Here is a 26,132-nt window from a genome sequence, read left to right as displayed (position 1 = left end):
CTTCCAAAAAATGTCATTCTTACGAATTTGAGGAGGAAAGGTCTCCTTAAAAGAGAAAATTCCAGTAGTTTTGTGTTCTTTAATAGTTACATTTATTTAATATAATGACTATCAGGTGAAGAACAAAAAGCGTTGGAGCCAGGTGATGTACATGTCGTATGTCTTGGATCATAAAGAAGCGCTTCTTGGAGGTAAGATGTCCTTTCGGTCTTTATTGTACTTATAATGTTCAAGACAAAACAAAGAACATATTTTATACTTCACATTTTAGTGCACGACGACCAGTCCTTCATCCTGACAACAGATGCTGACGTCAAATTTACCCATGAGTCTGTTGAGTCGTTAATAGATCAGATTGTTGAGGATCCTCAAACAGGTGCAGTGTGCGCTCGTACCCATCCCATGGGGAGTGGGCCTGTAGTTTGGTACCAAATCTTTGATTATGCCAGTGGCCATTGGTTTCAAAAGGTAAGCAGTGTTGTGTGCGATTATCAAGTACAGCTGGTTTGGACATGTATGATTTATTACTTAATAGTTCGTTTTGTTTTTGTTGTTTGTCAAAAAAAATTATGATTAGGTCATAGCACGATGTCTACAAACTTGCGCGTGGTTGTTTTGCCCTTTACTGTTTTGCTATAGCTAATAAACCCCCATATCGGAGTTCAAAAGAGGGAGTGAGTCCCTTAGTTATATCGTGTAATCAGGGATAATAACGCAATAGCTGCCACTCAAAGTCGTAATTTGTTTTTTCTTGGAAAAAAAAGAAAAGAAATGAGAACAACTTAGCGAATAGTTTTTGAAACAATTATTCACTCGTACTTGTCAGATATGAGATAATTATAGTCAGCATGGCGCTACGCGCCCCGTTTGCTATTTATCTACTCGAATGCAATGTACTTAACTCCACAGAATACTTTCTTAGGAATCCTAAATGAAACAAATAAAAATAGACACATATGACTGAAGTACACCTCAGTCTTCCAATTACCAGTATTATAGTTCTATAGAAACTAACATCTTAATGTCTGAATCAATATTTGCCACGAAAAAAGAAACATAGAGTACCAACTCGTATGAACAAGTAGTCATTAAGATGGGGCCACAGACTTTGCAATAATATGCTAATTTCACATCCTAAACATTAATTAAGCCTCCATCGTTACAGAGAACTCAGCTTTAGGGGCTAAAATGCCTGTCATACTCTTAAACAAAACCAGACCAAACGTACATGCCTGCGAAATATAGCTAAATTCTTTGGCTGAGTATATTAAAAAAAGTATCAATATTTGACCACAAATGAAGACATTTGGGTATATATACTCGTGAAACTCCATTTCTAATATGTTCATGTAAACTCCTCTGAACGTTCCGCACAATAAAGACCTCAAATATAGGCCCAACCCTTTGGTCTAAACTCTCGTCAGCGACCTTTCCCCGTAAGCGACCGCCTGAGCTTAAGTTTTTGGGTGGACACTATATAGAGATTCAACTGTAATTGGTCTTTCACCAGTAAAAAAAGATGTTTAATACAGTTTTTGCTAATTCCAGAATACCGCTGTCAGAAAGACATGAAAAATTACATGACTTTTAAGGTGGCCAAACACAATAGCGCTGCTACACGAAACTACGTACCAAATAAAATATATTAAAGGTTAAAATTTTCCCTTAAGAGCCTTAGCAGTTTATCTGGGTTTAAATCCCTACAACCCAAAGGCTCTTCAAAAGTCTCTATCCCATTTTCTTTGTACAGGTGGCAAATCACATGCTTGGTTCCGTATTGTGTAGTCCGGGATGTTTTAGTCTGTACAGATGCCAGGCTGTGAGAGACGTGCTACCAACTTACGCTACAGGAGTGGATCATGCATTTGAATTCCTTACCAAAGACATGGGTGAGTTAACTGTCTGACGCAGTGAGAAAGTTCAGAGCACTTTAAACTCTTGAACAAATACCTCTTAAAAATTGTTAGCAATTATGAAGTTTTCGAGTGAGTAAACAATCACAATAACATAAGGCTTAACCCTATCTAGACCGGACTTTCGTTTTTTTCCTTCTAGGGCAGAAAGGGGGATCCCCCCTTCATAACTTCGCAAGTATAAACGGTTTGACAGTGAGGCTTAGAGCATATAAAGTATATACAAAGTCGTTTCCTTTAAGGTCCATAACGGAAACGATGACGTTATATGATGTTGTAATAACGTCATGATTGCCAAATGACGGCTTTCTTGGACCTGCCATCTTTAATTTCTGGTTTTTCTCAAAACTTCGAGAAAAGCGCTGAAATTAAATGAAAAGAAATCAAAAGTAATAAATGAACACTAATATTAGCAAAAAAGAAAAGAAAGTTACAGAAAGAAGAGTAATTTATCTTTATTTTGAAAAGGTATTTACACTAACCGACCAAATTAAATTTTTCCCAAATAAATTTCTGGAAACGTCTTGCAGCTTCATGCCGTTTGCTCTATTATTGAAAATGTCTTTCAGCTTTAAGGTCGCCGCTGGCAGAATCCCACCTCCCATTCCCGCTCTAGATAAGATTAAAATCATAAATGAAACAAATTGCCAAACGAATTTTAAAAAACAAACTTCTAACGCAAACAGTATTACTGGAAAACTAACAGACGCTTTAGACTTCAAAAAAAAAAAAAAAAAAACTGCTCTATTGCTTTGCCTGTATAGACCTCATATTAACCTTTTTAGAAAGGAAAATGTAACGATCCATTTAAACGCCATGTTGTCACTCGTTTTTGAAGGGGAGGACAGATGGATGTGCACTCTGATGATACAGCGAGGCTGGCGATTAACGTACTGCGCAGCTGCAATTGACGGTACTTACTGCCCAGAAACTTTCGATGAATTTTACAAACAAAGACGTCGATGGACGCCATCCACGTTAGCCAATCTGGTTCTCGTTATCAGAGAGTGGAAAATGATATTGGAGAAAAACGAACACATCTCCTTCCTTTTTATCCTCTATCAGACTTTCCTCGTTTGCTCTTCCGTTATTGGGTGAGTTTGACTATAATAATTCATATGCGCCCTCCTCGTTAACTAATTTTATTTTCAATTGTTGGAAAAAGGGGACGACCAAAGCCCACTAACTTTTTAAGAGCGGCTTTCCACAAATATCGACCGAAATCAACTTTTGGTGGCACAACTCAAAAAATCGATTTCGCACATATTTTGCTCATAGGTAGGCCCTAGTAAGAAACAAAACGGCCTGTAGTTAGTTTTTCCAAATACGGCTTCCTTACGCGTAAACATGCGAAAAACGATTTTCAGTTCAGTTGAGCCAAAATCCGCTTCCCGCCGGACGGAATTTTCCTTAACTTTGGCCGGCCGCGTATCAATCCACAGTCTGTCGCGGATCTTGAAATAACATCTATTGTTTTTCTAGGTCTTCTTCTTCTGTTCCACAAAAAAACATTCAAAACTTAGATTACTTTTATGCCCGAAACTGATTTAGAACAACATGCTATAAATGCAAATTTTTAACAACCAAATTTTCGAACTTAAATACCGGCAATTTTACCCATGGGCGATAACTTAGATTATCATAAAATGACTTTCTATGGCTTCACTGGCGGTGTGCTTATCAATCATACTATCAAAACAAAGGTTTGGGTAAATTATTTTAAGTGACTCGCAGGGCTTCGAATTTATCACCTACCCTGGCATTCGCATTGTTAACAATGGCGTGACGTAGCCGGTGACCGTGAACTACGAAAGCCAAAAGAGATTCAAAAACGTGTATCATTTTGAGAATTTAAGGTACGGAAACTAAGCTGATACCTTAATTAACAATCCAACATAAGATTTGGGCATTTTCTTCATCTATTCGCGCTCGATGTGTCGACGACGAGTTCATTTTTTAGTATTTCATGATCCTTTCATGCACGTTTTAACAAGAATTTAGCATTGAATTCTTCATTAACCCGCACTGGGGTTATTTCTGTACTCTCTCCCCTCTGAATCAAGGGAACTTTGACAAAACAATCCAGTTTACGAATTAATAAACAGTTCTATACTTTTCTAATAAACAACTGAAAAGCTACACGGTTGCGTGACAACCATGAACCGGAAGTGTCACCATAAAGATTTGTATGTTTCAATGTTTTCTTCTCCCATGATGATTTGAAATTGGGGATTAAGACTATTTTAAGTGACTAGTTTTCGTAACTAATGTCCGTTTGCTTCCATACTTTCGCACACAAAATAAATACTCAGAAACAAGCAAAGTCCAACAAAGCATTTTAAATGCCGTCAAATATGGTCGGTATGTTAATTGTCCCCTTTAACTCATCCACACCTGATAAAGAGGAAACGACTTCTTTCTGGAGAGAAACGAAAAAGGAACTAAAACAGAACATTGTGTCAACAATTTTAAGCCACGAAGTAGCAATAAGGACATGCTACGGCTCCTATACATTTGGTATTTCTGGGCGTTTTCCATTTACCGAGATACTCCGGAAATTCAGGAACATGCTTTTTTTGGTTCGTTCCACTGAACTTGGAACTTGTGAAAAGGTAGTCCCATTTTCCCGTTGGAAACTTTTTCCGATGGAACTGGGTGTTCCATTTATGAGTTACAAGGTTTCCATTTACAAGGTTTTACCAGTTCTAGGCCGTTCACGACCATATCTTCGGTAAGGAAATATGGCGGCTTCTTCTACTCCCTCGGTGACTTTCCTATCCTCGAGTAGTACTTTATACGAATGCTCGGTGTGTCATGGCCTCGCTCCAGATTTTCAAACGTTAATTAATCACAACTGCGCCATGTATGTCAATGGTAAGTAGTATTTATCGAAGAAAACATTACATCTCTCTTTGAGTGTTCCGATTATTTCCCGCCTTGAAGCCTAAAATTTTGCATCTGTAATTAAACAAGGTCTTTTGTCATTCACCCTTTCACAGCAGCTGTTTCAAGTGCGTGTCGTTGATCATGAGGAGCTCTTCCTGTGGCTTGTACTTCTCTGTACTGAGCTTCAATGGTCCCTCAAATGATCCTGGATTCATCAATCGTATAAGCTTATCTATATCGCGGTAAAATATTTTCATAAAAACCTTGATTTTGGTGAAGATCGCGTCTCACTGATAGGTTGCAATCGTCGCCAGGATAGGAATGTAATCATCATTTTTTGAATTCACGAGACTCTCCTCTTCCAAAGACCGATTCTACAATTTCGTTTAACCACAACAATTGTGCATTTTTGGTGCGGAATACATCGGACGGAGAAGGAAATGGATGGAACACGTTCTTCACCAATAAACATTTCCCACCGAAATTCTCGGAATTTTCCGGAATCTTTTGGTAAATGGAAAACGCCCGCTGTGTCTACCTTCTCTCCTATTTATCAAGGAATACCGTAAACTGCCTCTTATAAGCCCTGGGGCCCGTTTCTCGAAAGTCCCAGTAACTTACCGGGCCCGATAAGTGTCTTTTGTGATAAATGTTTGTCAACAGATAAGCCCAAATCGTCATCCTCTTGATGTTTCCTGGCGTTGAAAACGTGGCCGAATGGGCAAGCATAAGCTGAACCACGTTCCCTACATCTTGAAAACCATAACAGGACTTGTGCTGGTCAATATTCTTTGTACAGGACAGCAGAGGTACTATCTCTCTGGACCTTGTTGACTGTCTGCGATCAGAAACGAACATGGCCCACCAACTATCGACGTAAACGAACAGCAAACTTCCATGCTCGCCGTTTTGTTTACAGTTCCTTACTGTTTCTCTGGTGTAATAATTATTCAATTTATTCATAGGTCCAAAAATGCAATTAGGACGTTCAAAAATCTAATTAGTTAATTACGTTCATCTTCACATAAAGAATATTTTAGGATCAAAAAGCGCAGCAAAAAAACATTATTAATAACACGAGTATTGACCACTATCTTGGTTTCATTAAATTTGTAACGGCCTTTATTGTTATTACTTTTTCCGTTAGAAACGTTCAGAATTCTGTCTTGTTTTTTTGGTTGTTGTTGTTATCGTTGAGTGTGCGTGTGCTTTCTTTTGTAAATTTTTAACATTAATAAACTAAATCACGCAGTTTTTGCACAATCACGAGCTCTCATTTTTAGATGTTCGAAGATTGGAAAACTCTATAGACGATGATTTTAAAAAAGGAGATGGACCCTTTATGCTATTTCTCTTCCCTTTCTTTATTTACAGAGATCTAAAAAACTCGCTCATGATCAACGGAGGAGTAAAACAAACAGTACTTCGAACGTATATTTCACGCAAACGATGCAGTTTAACATAAGAGTCGAAACTTTTAATCAGGTTAATGCAGTTCAAATCTGCTACGTTTTACCTATTTCTAGTTTAATTTATTCATGGCAGTGATAAAGAAAGATGAAAATAAATTTTCCAATTATTTGTTTTAACACAGTAATATTACACAATAACGAACTGGACTCCGCATCAGAGCGAACGGATACTCTGAAATACATGCATCAGGAGTTCTGGACTTCCTGTTGGATCGCACGGTATATCCATCTATGAAACGCAGCCGAAATATATATTTGTCCGTAACCCTACCCTACTTTCGATCCAAAGATTTTTCTACTGCGAATGAAAAATGCTTCCTTTTAAATGTCGCTTCATTTTTTTCTAAAAGGAAAAAATATTTGTACCCGTGACAGTGTGTCACGCCATCTTTTTTACGCGTCGATCGCCAAATCTCAAGAAAATGCTGATAAATCTGAAGCCTAGCGGGTCATTTATTTTCATTTACCCAGAGTTTTGTTTTTATATTATGATCAATAGGTATACAGTGAAGCCATAGAAAGTCCTTATAGGGAAATCTAAGTTATCGCCCATGATGGGTAAAATTGGCAATGTTTTAGTGCTAAAATGTGGTTGCTGAAAATTTGCATTTATAGCATGCTTTTCTAAACCTATTTCGGACGTAAAAGTAACTTAGGTTTTAAATGTTTTTCCGTGAAACAGAAGAAGAAGACCTTATAGTGCAATAAATGCCATTTGAAGGTTAGTAACAGTCTGTTGATTGATACGCGAGCCATCGAAAGTTAAGGAAAATTCCATCCCACCTAAAGCGGACTTTGAGCTCAACTGAGACAAAATCGTTTTTCGCATAATTACGCGAAAGGAAGCGGTATTTGGAAAAACTAACTACAGATCAGTTTGTTTCTCACTAGGGACTACCTATGAGCAAAATATGAACGAAATCGATTTTTTGACTTGTGCCACCACTTGGTCGATATTTGTGGAAAGTCGCTCTTAAGTACGAGATTTCCTTAATTATTAAAACAGAGAACTTAAATAAAGAAGAAAATCTATGGGACATAACTAAGAGATTTTCGGCATTAACGAGGTGTGCTTGTTAAGCGGGTGTCTTAAAAGCTGGTTTTGACTGTCTAATATATTTTGCCTAATACACAATAAGTACGCAAGCACACACTATAGAAATTTAATTCATTGTATTTTAACTGAATAATTCTTCAAGTACATACCCTGTTAAAAGCACTTGCTTGTATAAAAATAAGCTGCACAGTGTAGCATGTGTTGTATTTCCTCCGTCAAATGTTGCATGTATTCAAGCGATAGTTGGGCTTCAATTACTAAAACATACTTTCCTCTTTTTCAGACCTTCCACAGTCATTTTGGTGATAGTGGGTGGAATGGTATACTCGGGCATCAATTTAAACGAAATAACTACCGTTGTTCTCATCTGCATTATTGTTGTTGCCTATGTACTGGTGTGCCTCTTCACCTCACAAAATTTCCAGTTGAAAGTGTCAAAAATACTGACTTTTGTTTTCGCTGTAATAATGTGTATTGTTGTCGTTGGTGTGGCTCTACAAGTTTCAAGGGAATTAAAGGAAAGAGACGTCGAACCGACATCAATACCAAAAACGACCGCTACTCCAGCGCCGAAAAGTTTGGAACATCGTCTGCCAGCTGGCGTGAGCACACTTTACTTGGCTGGATTATCTGGTATTTTTGTTGCTGCTGGTCTGCTGAATCTCAAAGAGTTCACCTGTCTTTTACATGCAGTTTGGTATCTTCTGTGTCTGCCATCTGGTTATCTACTCCTAACGATTTATTCTCTTTGTAATATAACAGACAGATCGTGGGGTAGGTAAATCAAGCCGGCTTTTATTAATTAATAATGTAACTCTTATACCAACAGTTTTTAAGGGCCTGTTCACATGGGCCTGGGGGACCCCGGGAAGGTGCGGTACTCCGCCTCTGTGGGGTAACCAATCTCTCCATACAATCTCTCTTTTTTTTCTCTATCGCCTTCACATGAGAAGTGGGGTACCCCACCCCGCCTAGATAGGGTGATGTCCATCCAGATATTTGTCTTTAATTCTGAATTCTGAATTCTGAATTTCTGAATTCCGCCAAAGCGGCCAAAACAATATGAGTGCCAACCACTACAACTCTGGCCACCTTTTCCCGCGATTTCATCTTTAAAACGTCGAGGAAAACAGTTTTAGTGAAGAAAATACTGACCACGCGATAGAGTTTTTTAAAAACCTCACCCAAGGGCCACGAGGGTACATGTGAAGGCTAGCTTTTTTGACGACGGGTAGGCGGGGTACCTCATCTTCCCGGGGTCCCCCACCTTCATATGAATAGGTCCTACGAAATTCCTTTTAGAGCAGAACTATTAAACCATGACCAACGGTGCCGTCGTATCCTCTTAATACATAAATTAGAGGAATGCTAGCCGTGAAACTAGCCCAGAGAAAGACACACAACTAGTCAACCATGTGCTCTCTTTATTACTCTAATCCCATAATAATCTCGGCCTAGGTTGCTACTTCATGTAATACGCGACATCCCACCTTTTCTTAAAGGATACAAAGAGTAACAGTCCTCTAAACCTAATCAGAAACAAAACGTATATAAATGAAACTCAGACTCTCACGCAACTAATGACTTAACAAGGTTAGTAAGTTCAAACAGTATCTTTTGTCTCGATGAGTGTCCTTAACAAATGCTTAGTCACAAGTTCTTTGGCTTTAACGACTTGGTAAACTCATAAGTGACTAGTCCACCATTCCATAACAAAGTCTTTGTATTTCTGTGACAGTGTCCTCTGTCTCTGAGGTCTTCCATACCTCGGTCTTGCTGGGGTACTAGGCACTGTTGCTTGATCAACTACAACATCCTTTTGGAGTGGAACTGCCTTATTTTCATTCTTCACACTTGCTCGTGTTAATGGTGTAAACCTGGTCAAAGGTATACTTGATGGTGTGGCGGGTGCCACTGGTGACAATTCATATGTAGCTTGACTTGATATTGTGGTAGGTACTGTGGATGTATCTCCTACTGCAGATTCGCCTGGAACAGCAGATGGTGCTTTGATTGCAGACATAGGGGTCTCTGACATGAACTTCTTTACATGGAAAGTATTTCTTGAGTACTGGGTCCCACCCTGGGATTCTACCACGACACTGTTGCCTGTCTTGCTTACAACTTGGAATGGTGATGGATTAAATGGTGTGGAGAACTTATCCTTCTTCTCTTGCCTCACAAGTACTTGGTCACCAACTTGAACATCAGGCGGTCTCTCATTCATAAACTTATCGGCATACGCTTTGGTCTTTGCTTTGACCTCTGCATCCCTGTCACGGATTTCCAAATCTGGACGATAATCAGCATGTAGTTCTGGCAGCTTCCCCTTTATCTTCCGATTGAACCACAGTTCGACAGGGCTTTTGCCGGTAGTCGCGTTGTCAATACCTCGGTACTTGGTCACATATCTTCTTAACTCCTTCTTCCAGACCAACCTTTCAGCTTGAGCAATGCCAATTCTCTTCATTAAGGAGGAATTTTGCCTTTCAACTTCTCCATTAGCCTGGGGCCAATTGGGTGTAGTCTTGAGATGCACAATTCCATTCTGCTTACAGTACTCTTGGAACTCTTCTGAGCGGAACTGTGGTCCATTGTCAGACTTGATAGTTGTGGGAAGACAATGGCGACTGAAATTCTCTTCTAGGTTGTCGATTACTTTCACAGTGGTAGTGGATGTCATGATCGCATACTCATAGTAACGGCTATAGTAGTCAACAACAACTAGTATCGAGTGTCCAGATGGGAGTGGTCCTAGAAGATCTATGGCCCGATCTTGCCAAGGTCCCTCTGGTAACGTCGTAGACCTCAATGGCTCCGGTGGGTCTGGACGTGCCACCAGTTGACATCCATAACACGACTTGCAAAATTTCTCTGCTGCCTTATCCATACAAGGCCACCATACTTTGCTTCTCAAGTTTTGCTTTGTTCCTACGATTCCCAAATGTCCCTCATGAGCTAAGGCAATTGCTTGAGACCTTAACTTGCTTGGCAGTACAATAAGGGTACATTTTAGGACTAGTTGCCCGATCACACACAGTTCACCTGCAGCTGGTGAATAAGCCTTGCATTTCTCAAATCGACCAGTTTTAACTGCTTCTCTCAGAGCCATCAACTCTTCGTCCACTGCGGATGCTTCTTCAACTTCCCTTGTAGTTAGGGCTGCGGGTGTAGCACTGATGGCTGCAAATCGGACATATTCTTCTGCTCCATGTTCATAACTCGTCGCCTTGTTCCGTCTTAGCAAACGGGAGAGAGGGTCAGCTATGTTGCTTTGCCCTTCAGCATACACAATGCGGGCTGTGGGTTTGGAACGGGGACCATTGATGACTTCCAACAGTTTGTGGTCGGTTACCAGATTAAACCTCATTCTATAGATGTATGCATGGGATCTCTCGCATGCCCAAACAAGAGCAAGGGCCTCCTTTTCAGTTTGGGAGTATTTGCGTTCACACTCTGTGAGGCTGCGGCTTGCATAGCAAATTGGCACACATGCTCCATCCTAGCTTTGCACTAACATGGCTCCAAGGCCAACAGGACTCGCGTCTGCGATGACTTTGCTTGGTGCATTCTTGTCGAAGTATGCGAGTGTTCCTGCTTCAGCCATGCTTTGTTTCAATGACTCAAAAGCAGCTTTTTGCTCAGCTCCAAAATGGAATGAGACATCTCTACTGGTTAGTTGCCTCAGTGGTTCTGAGAGTGTGGCAAAATGAGGAATAAATCTGCTGCTGTAATTAGCCAATCCCAGGAAGCTTCGAACTTCGCTGACAGTCGTTGGTTCTCTTGTCTCCTGCAGAGCTCTAACTCTTTCCTCTGTTGGGCCAATTCCAATACCTGTACAAGCCTTTGTTTGTCACAAAGGTGGTTATCTGGCGTGACTCGGGAGTAAGTTCCAGCTGATGATATCTCCACTTTAAATCTAACTTGCTGAAAACTTTGGAGCCATTCATGTTTTGCAGCAACTAATCTACGGTTGGTATGGGGTATCGACCCTGTATTATTGCTTCATTCGCTCTCCTCATATCAATGCAGAGACGAATATCACCGTCCGCCTTCGGAATGATTACTACTGATTTCACCCATGGCGTTGGCCCATCGACCTCTTCTATGATGTCAGTCTAACAATTCTTGAACCTTTCTCTCCACCTTATCTTGCAAATTGAAGGGAATTCGCTTCAGCGGCTGGCTACTGGTTTCACTGCTGGATCTATGTGTAATGTGACTTGTTTAGATTTCAGCTTTCAAATTCCACCAAACACTTCTGGGAATTTTTGCTGCAGGAACTGCTTGGTTTCAACAACCATAGCGATGTCGACACCTATTTTCAACACACCCAGCTTCATTGCAGTATCCTTGCCAAGGAGTGGTACTCCCTTTCCTTTAATAACTAGGAATTCAGCTTGAGCTTTCCCTTGGCCAACCACCACTTCACAGATAAAACGACCTTTTACTGGGAGGGGCTTGCTAGATGCATAAGCATATCGTTTCCTGTCAACAGGGGCAGCTTGAGACTTGCACTTAATCCTTTTAGCTTTCAATTGCTCCCAAGTTTCTTCATCAACAATGTTATTGGTGGCTCCAGAATCCACCAGCATCTCTAATTCTACCCCACCCACAGACAACTTAAGCATGTTTGACTGGACTCTATCCGTAACTCTGAAAGCATAATCAACTTGCTCCCCACTGGCTTGTGGTTCTTCTTGAATTCGGTTAACTCCTGGTTTCTTTGTTTTGGTTTTGCAGACACTAGCAAAGTGGTCTTTCCCTTTACATTTTCTACAAGTTTTGCCTCTAGGAGGGCATTTTGAATCTCCGCCCAGATGACCAGTTGACCCACAACGATAGCAATGAATTTCTCTGCCCTTGTTCCCTTTACTCCTTTGTTTACTCTTGGGTCTCCCAGCTTTCTCATAAACCCTGTTTGCATCTACTTTACTCGGTTCACTCATACTGAGCTGAGACATTTGGTGCTCTACACTTTTACACTGTTCTGCGAGTTCTAACGCACGGGCAAGGGTTAGCTCTTCCCTTTCCTCAAACAATTTACGTTCCACATAGTCTGACCTACATTTGCACAGGACAGCGTCTCTTAACTGGTTGTCAAAGTCTGCACCAAAATTTCAGTCCTTTCCTTCTTTTCTTAATCGAGTTACAAACTGCAAAACAGTCTCACCTTCCTTTTGTTGGAGTCGATGAAATTTCTGGCGAGCGAAAGCAGAGTTGACTTTAGGAAGAAAATACCCATTCAACGCTGTTACAGCTGCTGCGTAATCGGTTGCTTCGCCGGTGTCCGCGAGAGTAGAGAAGATTTCTTGTACATGCGAAATGGAGTAACATGGCTCTTCTCCCTTGTTTCGTGGCTGCATTTGTATCTTCGGTGATCATAAGTCCTTTGCCATCCGCGAACAGTTCAAAAGAAGTTAACCATCGCTTCCGTCGTGGTCCCAACGTGGACGGATCCAAGTGACAATCGAACTTAGGAATCGAGTTTGAAACGCCATTTTCGCTCGAAGACATCTAGTGCCGTACTTATCCTCGTCGCCAATGTCGTATCCTCTTAATATATAAATTAGAGGAATGCTAGCCGTAAAACTAGCCCAGAGAAAGACACACAACTAGTCAACCATGTGCTCTCTTTATTACTCTAATCCCATAATAATCTAGGCCTAGGTTGCTACTTCGTGTAATACACGACAGGTGCCGCTTCTCAAACCTGTAGCGCACTCTACTAAAAGATGGTGTGTGATGCGCTTCTCACTTGCTCCCATAAGGAATTGTTCTCAGGTGTTCAACAATAGAGATAAGAACGAGCTCCAAAACTCTTGGATTTAGTGCCAAAATAGCATTTTGCCTGGTACCTAATCTCGTAACGCTACTTTGATCGAAAGGTCTATATTTAGGCACCTCCCTACGTTGTTACATTCGACAACAAAAGCCGTGGGCATGAGAGCTGCCCTAAATTTTAAACCACTGAATCAATCTACTTAAATCGCAAACCGTGTTTCCCAACATTATCCAGCATATTTTAAAGGAAGGATAAAGTTTTTTCTTTGTGTTTTCTATAAACGTACCTCATCAAACTCCTTACTTAGATAAGCTTAATCGCCGTGCTGCATGTATAATCGAGGGCCGTTCTGTCGGGTCCGACGAACTGCTCACCGTATTCAGTTGGCTCAATCTGCAAGCACGCCGAGACTACCTTAAATGTGTCCTCGTCTACAAATGTATCCATGGAATGGCGCCTGCATACCTGCTGACGGAATTTAAGCATGCTCGCCAAATCCACGCCTATTACACCAGGCATCGTGACCAGTTACGATTGCCCCAAGCTAAAACAACCAAGTACCAGGGAAGTTTCAGGATTAATGGTGCGCGTGCGTACAATTCTTTGCCGCGTAATATTAGATCAGCAACTGACTTTAGTATGTTCAAATCCCTGGCGAAACGCCACTTTAAGCGCTTCTGTACGGAATCCCGTTAATAATAGTGCGTCTCTATGTATTTTATTAGTGTGCTATTTCCTATTGATTTTCTTTTATTTGTTTATTTCCTATTGAATCAGGACTCTGTTTAAACTAGCTATGCTAAACCAGACTTCCTGTATAAATAAATAAATGAATAAATAAATAAATAAGTAAATAAATAAATAAATAAATAAATAAACAAATAAATGAAAATATGTTGTTGCTTGGGATATCGGTCCCACTGCTCGGGAACGGCATTTTCGTTTTAAGTGTTTATCAAGTAGGAATGAACTTATGCTTATTTGAAAAGCCTTTCAAAGTGATGCAGTCACAATTCGTCTCAGTACAAAATTAAGAATATTTTGGAAAAACCGGAGTTATACTGCTCAAAGTTGGCACCAATATCTCCCTCAGGTAAGACACAAAATGATTCCAACTGTGCTGTTGCATTGGCAACAATTTTGCTTTTGATCTATTTCATGCTCGATCGACGTTTTCTTTTAATTTTCTTATTCAGACAACGTTCAATCCAAATAACCTAGAGTGGAGACATAGGGCAATATGGACACTTTGTGCGTTTCAAGTAGGACCGTCTCCTTCTGCTTATCTACTCTAAAATAGAAACAATTGCTTCATAGCAGAAAGGGACTGAGGCCGAGAGTAATTCCAAAGAAACGTCAACATGAGCGTCATTTTGTTTCTTACCCGGCGTACATTGTTGCGTACAAGTTTGAGCGGCATGACACCAATATTTCCCGAGATGTTCGCGCCTTTGTGAATTATATCTTTGTACTGAAAGTATTTGTGACGTCATCAGTCTTTGAACAAAAACTATAATATCTCTGAAGCAGTGAAGATTATTCAGAAAACAAAAACGCCATTCTTGTTCTCTTTGCAAGGCCTTTCAAATACGCATATTTTTTTTTCACTTCATATGCATTTTTAGGTAAAGAAAACAAAAAAACCTGTGTGGACGAAACTATGAATGAGATTGTTAAGTACTCAGAATAGAGACACTGCGAGAATAAACGTTGCTTCATTTACGTCACATCCCATATCTGCTATCCCCAGTCTGCTCTTTTGTGCGGTGCTGCACCCAACCCAACCAGAAGTGAAATTTGGTGATTTTAATGCCTCAAGAGCGAGGGAAGAAAAATTAATAAGAAACTTTATTTTCGATTTTCATACAAGAACAATATTAACATTGAAAAATTTTATGCCATATCACACTTTAAAGGAACGAGGGAAGGAAAATCTGTCTCAGAAGGCGACGATTGGTACAAGACCGTTTGGAAATGGTTGAAGAAACTTTGCACCTGCTGTGGAAAACAGGAGGAATCAGGACAGTTGAAACTTGCTGGTAACCAGAAAGCTACACGAGAAGGCAGGGTGAGGAGAGTGTCAAATATTAAAACATCGAGACGACAGATATAAAGTAACGTATTTAAATTATAAGAGATTATTGTTGAAAATGCTAGTACTAATTTAATATCAAACACTTTTTGATTCTACAATAACTAGCCTGCGAGCAAGCTCTCTAGGGGCTGGGGGCGGGAGGGAGAAAGAGGAGAGCCGACCAGAGAAAAAAGAAGCAGTGCAAGGAAATCGAAAGAATCTCAATTTTGCAGTCGGGTCTCCGAGAACGAGAACGCATTTCTCAATATCGACAATGTGATTTCATTGGAACACTCAACTCGTGTGAAATTTGTGATGTTTTGAACGAGTAGCAAAGCAAACGTGAGGGTGCCAGATCAAAAGGAAATCATTGCGCTTCTAAAAAAGTTGCCCTAAAAAACTGGCAGTTCGCTGCTAACGCCGTACCAAAACACTCAAAATTGAGTCAATATATTCAGAAAGCCTTAATTTGTGGCGTAAGCTGAAAGATGTTCATATTTTTTTTCGGCTGAGCCAAACACCAAGCAAAAGCTTAAATTTGGCCGACCTTGACTCTCCATCTGAAATATCGGCAATCAAAGCGGCAGCCATCCCCATTCTTCTTGCTTCTGCAATCAAGTAATCGATAATGATACTTTGCAATGGGCAAACAACTAACATTGTTTGATGATAGACTTTAGACTTTCAATTGCTGCAAAAAGTTGAAATATCAAACTTGTCCCAAATCTCGTAGGTATTTAAGCTGTAAGAACATCGCTATTTTGAAGTAAAGCATTGGCCGCTTGACTTTGCTCGGGTTTTAATTCCAGAGAAAACCTAAGTTATTTAGAGAAATTCTCGCAACCTTCACAAATAGAAACTCCGCCACCATTTTTGTGTTGTCAACACGACGCACGCGAAGAGCAATAACGTAAGCACCAAATTCGATATCCACCAATCAGCATTCTGCGTTGAAAAATTCGACGCAGAAATGAAAATTCCTGAGACATCGTTGCAAGCTCTCTCCTCTTTCCCCCTCCCGCCCCCCACCTTCAAGAGAGCTTGCTCGCAGGCTATACAATAACAAGACCCAGTCCTGACCTACCTTTCCTTGGGTTTCTTCCTCAAATTTTTCTTTCTCATTCCTGGAAGAGGAATGACGAAATCGGTCAGGTTTTGCATCAACATTTTGTTAAGTTAACTGACGTGATTTCCTCTTCCAAAAACTTAATATTCAGTGCGTGTTAACCTTCGTTACGCAAACCCTATCTTAAGTCTCAGTCATCTCTTGGCTGTAGTATATCTTTATGATTAAATGGCGGTAAAATAAGATATGCTTAGATTTTCATGTGAAAAATTCCTCGTGTTTCATGTGCGGCGATGTCTGTTAGAAGATTTAGTTTACTCAACAGTACGTCGTTTTCTCTTGTACATCACACTTTAGAACAACGACCACACCGACAAAACTGCGAACGAAGGCAGCATGTCCTCCACCACACAAGCATTGTGTGAGCATTCACTCCAATCTAAGCCAATTAAAAAAGAACACAACTTGTTAATAAAGGAGTCAACGGCAGAAGATCAAGATGAATCGTTTTCTTGTTCTTACAAGAGATGTCCTCTCGAGAATGTTGACTCTTCAACTAGCAATGGCATTTCGTCTCAACATAACGAAGCAAATTGGTGCAGCTCAACCAACAATCCATGTAGTGGGCTTCAAAATAAATTTCCGCCTCAACCAGATTTCGGACGGAAAGGTAAGTCATGTCCTAGTGATTTCAGCATATGTAGCCCTTCTTTAAATTAGTCACTCGACGAAGTGTCTGGAAATATACTGTATCCTCAGAATAGCTCGGCAAGTCAATTGGCCAGGCACAATGAACATCAAGAAGACCAAGAAAAAAGTTTTCCGTGCAAAGTTTCAGCATTGATCACATCGTCGACCGCAATAATTGAAAAGAAAAACCGCAGCTCAACAACAAAGAAATGACAGGAATCATTATTATATTCTGAACTATCGCTAAGGTTTGACTTGAGTCTACAACGTCTACCACTAAGTGAGCATAACTGACATCAATCTCCAGTGTAAATTGCATACCACTGTAACTCCACACAGTTGAAGGGGAAGTGTTCCGGGAATTTGCTGTCATGTCAAAAACTCCAAAATGTTCCTTCTTCATCTTCTTCTTCTTCTTCTTCTTCTTCTTCTTCTTCTTCTTCTTCTTCTTCTTCTTCTTCTTCTTCTTCTTCTTCTTCTTCTTCTTCTTCTTCTTCTTCTTCTTCTTCTTTTTCTTCTTTTTCTTCTTCCTTTTTTTAATCAACAGAAACCTGAATCATTTCATATAATTTACATCAGAAACCTAAAAGTATTGTTCAAGTTTGTCGTAGATTTTCACCCCAGTGTAACAAGACTGTTGATGAGTTTCTCTAGCCACAGATGGACAGGGTTAGAATGGACTTCAACTTGATAAACGTTAGGCTAACATTTTTCAAGTTCTAGCGTTTTCGTTTCTAAAATGCTCTAGAGCAAATCATAAGTGGTTACTTTCAAGAATTAATTTGATTTCTTGTTCTTGATGTTCTAATATTGTTTTGTAACTCGGTGAAGGTGAAGGTGCACCATTTGCACCACAAGACGTCATGCAAAATCCCCGTTATACTTCCCCTTTAAAATCTGCCGTTGGTCATTTGCGAAAACACATAGAGTCACTTTTCAAGTACACTTTCCCTAGTAGAAAAAATTAAACGAATTCTTAAAGGATTGCTTTCAAAATAGCAGGCTGTGATTTAAGGAAGTTAGTCCAACTTTCTAAACAGCACATAGACTGGCCATTTTTTCGTCTTCCAGTGTCGAGGTTCCCCTAACAAGTTCCTAATTTCTCAGGTATTATAGATTGAAAAAAAAAAAGCTTTAAATAGCTATATAAATAAAACTTGGCGGGTAAATATTACATCCAGAATGTGAATATCTCAATAAGCTAAACAAAGAAGAGCCAAGCTTAAAATATTTAGCGGAGTGATCACTTGATTATTCACATTGTCCTTTCTTTGTTCAGATGAAAACGGACGCCCTCTGTCAACACTTGAACATGAAGTTTCTTATTCGGATCTAAACTCACCAGTAGAAAAATGGCTGAATGAAGATTTCAAGGTAAATTAAAGTAGCCGTAAAAAAACTGAACGACAGAAAATATACAAAGGTAATATGCTTGAGTAGGTGGTACATACGTAGATAATAAACCTTGGAAACAATTATGTTTTTTTAGTAGTTACTTTGTGCTCGTTCTTTAATTACAGTGTTACGCGCCCAAGTTTCGTGAGCATGGATATGACAACACAGGATTTTTATTTGGAATGACAGACGAGGTATATGTATCTATTAGAAAGCCTGAGGCTTGAAGGCTCTAGCGCTTTGGCCTGAGAAGAGAAAGCCTCAAGGTGTTTTTTTTTTTTCTTTTAATTTAGCAGAAATAAAGCTGCGTGGTGCATTTAGCATATTTTCATGGTCCTACTTTCAGGGGTTCCAGGAAATCACACTTCTCCACTCCCCCCCCCCCCCCCCCCCGCCCCCCTGCTTTATGGACTATTGGCGCGCAGTTGCTTAAAAAATCAGGTTGTTCAATAGGTTGTTGTGTCCGGAGACATTTTCTCGTGCCACGCATGTGGTAGTACCCTCGACCACGAGCACAAAGGAAAGGCTGCATAAGCTTTCGCTGTAATATTGTAAGATTGTTTTATGCAACCTGGGGTGCTTACCATTTACATGAGAAAGCGGAAATTCCAGTTAGCAAATCAAATGATACGCATCATTCCATTTGGAGCACTTCTGAAATTATGGGCATCTGGTCAAAGTGATGCATTTTTATTACTCCTTTTGGGATTTACAGCTGATGTTTATACATTTTGCATGTTATGCATCTTCTGTTAAGACAAGCTTAATCATTTCGTATTCATGACGAAAATTTTCCATCCTGGTGGTTTGTGTAAATGGTGAGCACCCCTGGTCTCTTCACAGTTAAGACAGTGGGATTTCAATAAGGAACAACTTTCTAACAAGTGAAAGAATTTACATCAAAGAGAAAATATCAATTTGTAACGATTTTCCTTTTCAGGATCTTCAACAGATTGGTATTAATATGAGGGGGCATCGTCAAAGACTCCTGCGAGAAATCAAAAAGATCCCTCGGGTGGAGATCGAGGAAGGCATCCCAGTAAGTTAGCTTAAACACTTAAAATGCCGAAATAGAAATTTTGCAGTAACTGTCAAATTTTGTCGTACGCTCATTGGCTAATTTTTATCATCTATTAAAGTACAGATCGATGAAAAGTCGGAGATGACGCCATCGGCGAAAAAGTTGTACAAACTGTTTTAGTGTTGTCTTGTGTTTTTGCTAGGACTCTGACTCAAAACTAGAGTGTTGAATGAAAGAATCGTTTTTTAGCACTAAAGCGGAGCTCTGGCGCGGGAGTTTAGGGATCTTTGTTAAGGTTTGACCTGCAATTCGACGATGAGTGCGAATTACTGTGGAGACTGAAATTATTGCTGATGGCAACTGGTCGCAAGGCGATAACGCCGAAACAGTAATGAGTTGATAAAGTTGGTCTGTCTCTAACAACTCTTTTATTGTATAGGACAATGTGAAGGAGTGGTTGGAAGAACTTAAACTTGGGGAATACTGGCCCACGTTTGAATCAAATGCATATGCAGAACCAAGTGACTTAGAGGATTTAAAAACGATGAGAAAGGAAAGCGTGAAAGAAACGTTTAACATCCACAAATCCGGCCATTTAAAAAGGCTGATATCTGCCATTCGGAAGTTACAGTATCCAAATCAAGGTATATAACAAACCTTTCTAGCTGGTGTTTCTTTAGGTGTAAAAGGCGCTCTCATTGGCTGTTTCCTTGTCACCTGGTAAAGGCTACGATATTGACATGTAGTGTTTTTACAATTGATGGGGATACAATGGCACGTTCATAGCTTTCCTGGGTGAAAATGGCATGTATTTTCGTTTTTGAGCCATCAACCTCTCAAATGAAAAATTTAGCCATTAAGTGGAACTGGATGATTGAAGAAATGTCCTTCACACAATTTAGAGAATGGAGAAAAATATTCAATAATTTTCTTGAACACTGTGATTTGACAGAGATATTGCCAAGAAGGCATCTTATCTTAAATCTATTTAATATAACAATGTTAGCTCGTTTTCTCAGCGATCGAAGGTTGGAACACATTGCATCACGTGAAACACTTTGACCAATCACAGGTCAGCAAAGACATATGATGGGTTGTGTATGATTCATACATTTCCACTCATTTTTGCTTTTATTATTGTTACTATTTTCAAATTTAGGACAGGAGAAAATCCGTCGCACACGTCGTGAACTTGATCGTCTTCCGTTGTACTACATGGACATTGACAACCAAGACGATGGTATTGAGTATGAATTCTGGGAAGGTCTGCGTCAAGTGTGCCTCATTCCGGAGCTCAGTGCCTTTGACCAGTCCGCTAGGCTAAAAGAAAAACTTGTTGAACTTAGGAACACGACACTAGTCGTATTTGGAGTTGCTAACGTATTGTGGATGATAACTATTCTCACCCTTGTTCAGCACAAAGATTTAAAAGTCTTGGGTGTAGACGTTATCGGACTTAGTTTCCTGACCATTTATGGGTTGATATTTGTTATTCAGTTTTTGGCTCTTTTAGGGCATCGTTTTAAAACAATAGTTCATGTTTTGGCGCGAACTCCCTGGAAAGTAACAAACAATCGTGTTCATCCCTCTGAGTCCACAAGCAGTCAGCAGATGGCTTAAACAAATGAAGTATTCCAGCGTTAGCGCGGCTACGGCTAGAACTGATACATTAAGAACGGTTAAAAGGAAAACTTCTTAAGCTTATGCGTCTTGTCGCAAATGAAATTTACCTGATTATAAACTTATGCAACATTGTGTAAAATTGTCTCGATAGACAGCACTTTATTGCTTATTGAAGCTTTGTTGACTTTAAAGTCATTTGTCAGCAGATAAAGTATAAAGAATTAAGTAGACATTGAAAGATTATTACTATAATTATTAAAGTGCTCTCTGTTTATAGTTTATTGACCACGTTCCTTCAACCCTAATGAATCAGGCTATGACGCTGAATTTGGCCAGGTGGCTTAAAACAGAAATCTCCCTACCACTCCCTGCAGATGCTATTCCTGGAAATTTCATACAATCTGGGCTCAAAATTAATCAAAAGCTAATGGCCTCCACAGAGCTAAAGAGACTCCCGAAATAAAATGAGATAGTAATCAATTACGCGAGAAACAACAGCGAATTTTATTGAAGGTAATCGCAAACGTTTTTTTTTTATTTCAGCCACATGAAAAAAAAAAAAAAAGAAAACAAATTTGTGACATCCAACTCGTAGGAACTAATTTCTGATGCATGCATGAACTTAATGTATAATTTTGCATGAAAGTTAATTTATCTTTTATAAAGGGTACTGATGATTACCGTTTTTCGCTCTTGCCACATTAGTAACTTGAGGGCGAGTGAGGAAAATAGCTGGTTTTTTTTTTAATAGTTAATTAACCACTCAAGTGGACTCAAGTGTCATAATCCCGATCCCGGAAAAAGGCGTGAATCTCAACTTTCCCCAAAGTTCCATAAGAAAGGAAAAGTATGGCCACCAACCAGAGCAAAGCCACGATCTCAAAAGAAGGAACTGCGAGATTAAATATTGCGATGAGAAATTAAAAGAAAACTCTCGCAGACAGTGAACAGATCTCCCGATTCAAATAACCTTCAACTTCACTGATGAGAGAAGAATTGAGAGGGACACAACGTTACGGCAGTAAAAAAAACCGGTAATTAACTGTGTTTGCAAAGACCACCGTGACAAAATAAAAGTACCGGATCCTGTAGTGAAGGATCTAATCAGCAAAAAAATTCTGAGAACAAATAAAGGCAAGGCCTTTCTTTTTCAGGGTATGCTTGTATCTCAAACATACCCTTTGCGACTGGTGTGACTTTTCAAATTTTAGTCGGAATTGTTTGACGTTTATTTCAAATGATTTAAAATTACTGAAATTATTCAAATTTGATGTGAAATGTTAGAATCTGCTGGCCACGGTAGATTTTCTACTCAGTGAAATCCACGGAGCTTGCAAGCGCGAACTCAGGAGGCGCAAAGAGCCGAATAAGCGTGGATTTTACGAGAGGTGTCACGCCCATGATCTTACTTAACTCTTTTCATTTTTGTCGCTTGGTTGAAAGGAGTACCGGCGGTCGTGCAATGAACTTACGGAAAATATGGATTGTCTTGCAGTCGAACTATAGGCTCCCTTTTTCTCGTCCTCCCTTCGTGCTCTGCGCTTTCCCAAGCGTCTACGCTCGCACCGCTTTCCTTCCTTTCATCCTGCAGGCCTGTTCTATCGCCTGTCACAGGCTAGATAAGGTTAGATAAGTCTTCCATTTCAGTCTCAGAATTTAGAAGCCTTAGTATGGTCTATATTAATTAAAACACACCAAAATTGAAGGGTAGCTTTCTAACTAGTAGAGCAGGCTGACAAGTAATCGCAACACAATCCTGCGGGCAAGGAAAAAACATGTACACGTATCTCTGGACCCCCTTTTGGACCAGTTAGCACGCAAGGTGTGATTGGTCAATTTTGAAGTTTGGCGGGCCGCACAGTGAAATATAATAATTAAAATATCTCACTAACCTTACGGATCTTACGGATTGAGTTCGAGGTCCATATTGTAATATAAGTTACGGATCCTCGTTTTTTCCCGTTGATTTATGGCCCAAGCGCGATCGCCTTACAGTACGGACCTCGAACTCGGTTAGTAAGAGATATTTATTTGAAGATTCAGTCTATGGACCCGGTCCATGGGTGCTGTATTTCCCTTCTAAAACAAAAATGTATGTCACGCTGATCTATGTGGCGGTGTATACGCAGTACAAATTGTAAGGAGTGTGTAAGGGATACTTTAACAGCCTTAAAATAATGTGAAAATTTCATCAATTTTCTGTAGAAGGCTCACGTCTGCGTGAGATTCACGCAATCGATTGCCATGCCACGGTTCCGCCGAGTCTCACGCTGAAAAACGTGTTTTTCACACATAACTTTTCCATAGCTCTTGACTATCGATATTTCTTCAGAAGTCAAAGTGTTGGCGAATTTACAAGTTAACACCTTTTGGAAGAGAAGAAGTGAACCTGACTCTTAGTATAAGGGAAACAGTTTGTAAGTTGGTATGGCTTGTCTGCCGGATTTCCGACAAATTAACTTTTTATTTTTATCAACACATATTACAATATCGTAATCGTGCAACTGTCCTTTTGTTGGAAGACACAGAGTATATTTGTGAAAGGTACTGAGGGGGTAGGGGGAGCCGGGGAAGGGTGCAGGGAATTATTTTATAAGTTCATGTAGGCTGAAATTTAGCAATTGATAAACAAGCTGGAACAGCACTGATAGAAGGGTGCAAATTTTCATGGCCAAAGATGGACTTTTTATAGCTTTTTGTTGTTAAAAATTTCTTCATGAGTTAATTTTATTCCGGGCGAGCAAAAGCGAGCCCGCAGACTATTTTTGGTGGAGGTGGTCACGGCACTTTCTTATACTGGATAGCGAGGTTTTCGCGAAATTTGACCACATTTTTATCATTCCTTTGTTCTGCAACCAAGTATGAATAGTATGTGAGCCCTGAAGGCCCTGGGGTCCGTACTCACGTCAAGTGAACAGAGCATGAATGAAATTTTGCGTAGCATATGAAACAACAGCTAGCTCAGAGTTTGTCATAGTGCTGACAGTGCAAAATTAGCAATTTAAGAGTAAAGAGGTGCTTGAAGCTTACATACAGTTGCACATTGAATATACGATGCTGGATTTTAATTTATCAAGTGGAATTTGAAGAACTTTCAATTTCCATGTTCATTTCATCACAGTTTTCTCTGTTGATACTAGGCCTATTGGAAGACCCTCTTGGATTCACGATTTCATGCTACACACCTACCGTGATTCAATTGTTATCAGCACCCTATAACCTCGCGCGTCGCTCTCGCTTCTCCCAAGCTATGTATTTTCAACTTAAATCACATCTGTCAATTCAAACGCATCTTTGCTACTTTTTAGTTCTTTTATTTTTGAGAAGTAAAAAATAAATAAATAAATAAATAAATAAATAAATAAATAAAAATAAAAATAGGGAGGGGGTATAGTAGAAGGAGGTTCATGCACCGGGTCAATAGACCGGGTCCATATAAGTGGGCAGGGGCCCGTTTCTCGACAAGTCCCGGTAACTTACCGGGCCCGCTAAGTGTCTTTGGTGGTACATGTTTCTCAACAGAAGTCAATTTTTGTTAGCTTTGAACACTAAATTTTAAAATCTTATAAATTCATGAAAACACTGGCCAAGTACGATGCCTGTAATCACTGTGTAGTCGGCGAAAAACATGATACTTATCGGACCAGGGGCCCGTTTCTCGAAAGTCTCGGTAACTTACCGGGCCCGAGAAGTATATTTTTAAAGTTTTTTTCGCCGATTACACGGTGATTACAGACATGGTACTTGGCCAACGTAGAATAGAATTATAAGATTTTAAAATTTAGTATTCAAAGCCAACAAAAATTTATTTCTGTTAAGAAACATTTGTCACCAGAGACACTTATCGGGCCCGGTAAGTTACCGGGACTTTTGAGAACGGGCCCCCGGTAAGTTACCGGGACTTTCGAGAAACGGGCCCCAGGTAAGTTACCGGGACTTTCGAGAAACGGGCCCCATGCAGGCCAGGCCCCCCGGGGGGGGGGGGGGGGTACTTCCATATAAAAGGCTAATGGGGATGTTCAGTAAAAACCAGTGATAAACTGTGTTTGCAAGGACCACCGTGACAAAATGAAAGTACCGGATCCTGTAGCGAAGGATCTAATCAGCAAAATAATTGTAAAGCAAATAATCTAAAAAAAGAGCAAGGTTGATTTCACGGTCAGGGAAGTATATTTTCCAATATTTCGAAAGGCACGGCCTTTCTTCTTCAGGGTATGTTTGAGATGGGGATGTGCCGCTGGATGGAGTCGCGTTTTCACGACTGGATTGACTAGAATGGGGTTGCAGTTTCAATAGAGTTACTAGAATGGGGTCGCACTTTTTCGGATTTTTGGGGTAAGAAAATTCTATTAAGTAGGGATTCAAAATGGTCTCGGTTAAAAAGTTCAGAAAGTTGTTGTTTATTAAATGTAACAATCACCTCGCATTACATTTCGTTCTTGAAAGTAGATGCATAAATAGAAAGTGACTTAGCTGGAATTGCGAAAATTACATTTTCCCAAAAAGTGACTAAGATGGGGTCTATAACTGGCCACAATATAGACTACAAGATGCCCCTCTAATGGCATTACACAAAATGCTTAATGTAGCCCCAATTATTCCCCATTGTATGTTTCGCAGATATTTAAAAACTATCCTCCCTTGGCAATTGAAATAATTGTCTGAATGGTTTTATTCAGATATATTGCGTGATACTTATCGTTGTGTTACTAGGAATCATACCAGAAATAACTGTGCAATAACGTCATGACCCCGCTGAACTGGTCTGGCCTCCTCTAGCTCTAATCCTTCGCGTTGATTATTCGATCTGTTTTTTAAAGCAGAGTTTCTTTGCTGTGAACTCTCCCAATTTCCACCGTTTCAACTGTCGAGTACTACCTAGAAGTTATTATTTCGATTTACTGCTTGAAAAAGGTTTGTTTTCTCTCTGAAAACGGCAGATCAAAGTCTTAAATTCATACATGTGGCCGCCATTGAACAAAAACAACTTTTCGAAATCATGACTTGCTTTGACGTCACACAGGTACCACAGGTAGAGATAACTCCCTCGTGATATACGCGCCGATAATAGATTTTGATTGGGCTGTTTTTGTTCAAGACAATCAGAACAATAAATCCCTTCTGGGAGAGGGTAGAATTTAATCAAGGTT

At 39.9% G+C, this 26,132-nt stretch overlaps 3 protein-coding genes across 4 annotated transcripts in view; 2 read left to right on the top strand and 1 right to left on the bottom strand.

Annotated features, from left to right (window-relative positions):
* Nucleotides 1–21,263, top strand: part of LOC146459646 (chitin synthase chs-2-like) — a 44,752-nt gene extending 23,489 nt beyond the window's left edge. Inside the window, exons 5-16 of one of the 2 annotated variants that reach the window (XM_085089219.1) lie at nucleotides 116–191; nucleotides 272–468; nucleotides 1,751–1,889; nucleotides 2,752–3,007; nucleotides 7,612–8,102; nucleotides 15,030–15,181; nucleotides 16,779–16,923; nucleotides 18,223–18,317; nucleotides 18,464–18,532; nucleotides 19,279–19,377; nucleotides 19,799–20,003; nucleotides 20,519–21,263. In XM_085089219.1, coding sequence (XP_084945345.1) covers nucleotides 116–191; nucleotides 272–468; nucleotides 1,751–1,889; nucleotides 2,752–3,007; nucleotides 7,612–8,102; nucleotides 15,030–15,181; nucleotides 16,779–16,923; nucleotides 18,223–18,317; nucleotides 18,464–18,532; nucleotides 19,279–19,377; nucleotides 19,799–20,003; nucleotides 20,519–20,979 — 2,385 coding nt within the window. In that variant the 3' untranslated portion in view covers nucleotides 20,980–21,263. Of the gene's footprint in view, nucleotides 1–115; nucleotides 192–271; nucleotides 469–1,750; nucleotides 1,890–2,751; nucleotides 3,008–7,611; nucleotides 8,103–15,029; nucleotides 15,182–16,610; nucleotides 16,924–18,222; nucleotides 18,318–18,463; nucleotides 18,533–19,278; nucleotides 19,378–19,798; nucleotides 20,004–20,518 lie in introns of both variants that reach the window. The other variant, XM_085089218.1, reaches the window with a different exon arrangement.
* The window catches only part of LOC146459643 (L-rhamnose-binding lectin ELEL-1-like), a 142,278-nt gene that overhangs the window by 76,361 nt on the left and 39,785 nt on the right, over nucleotides 1–26,132 (top strand). The gene's annotated exons all lie outside the window — the stretch shown is intronic.
* LOC146459647 (uncharacterized) lies at nucleotides 8,688–11,483 on the bottom strand. Its single transcript, XM_085089222.1, has 2 exons — nucleotides 9,688–11,483; nucleotides 8,688–9,357 (listed from the first exon to the last, which is right to left on the bottom strand). The coding sequence occupies exons 1-2, from the start codon at nucleotides 10,696–10,698 to the stop codon at nucleotides 9,013–9,015; spliced, it is 1,356 nt and encodes a 451-aa protein (XP_084945348.1). The 5' UTR covers nucleotides 10,699–11,483; the 3' UTR covers nucleotides 8,688–9,012.

Source organism: Pavona decussata, unplaced genomic scaffold, assembly GCF_977016875.1.
Source record: "Pavona decussata unplaced genomic scaffold, jaPavDecu1.1 SCAFFOLD_218, whole genome shotgun sequence".
NCBI lineage: Eukaryota > Metazoa > Cnidaria > Anthozoa > Scleractinia > Agariciidae > Pavona > Pavona decussata.
The sequence above is the reverse complement of the archived record's forward strand: the minus strand, read 5'-3'. Positions and strand labels throughout refer to the sequence as shown.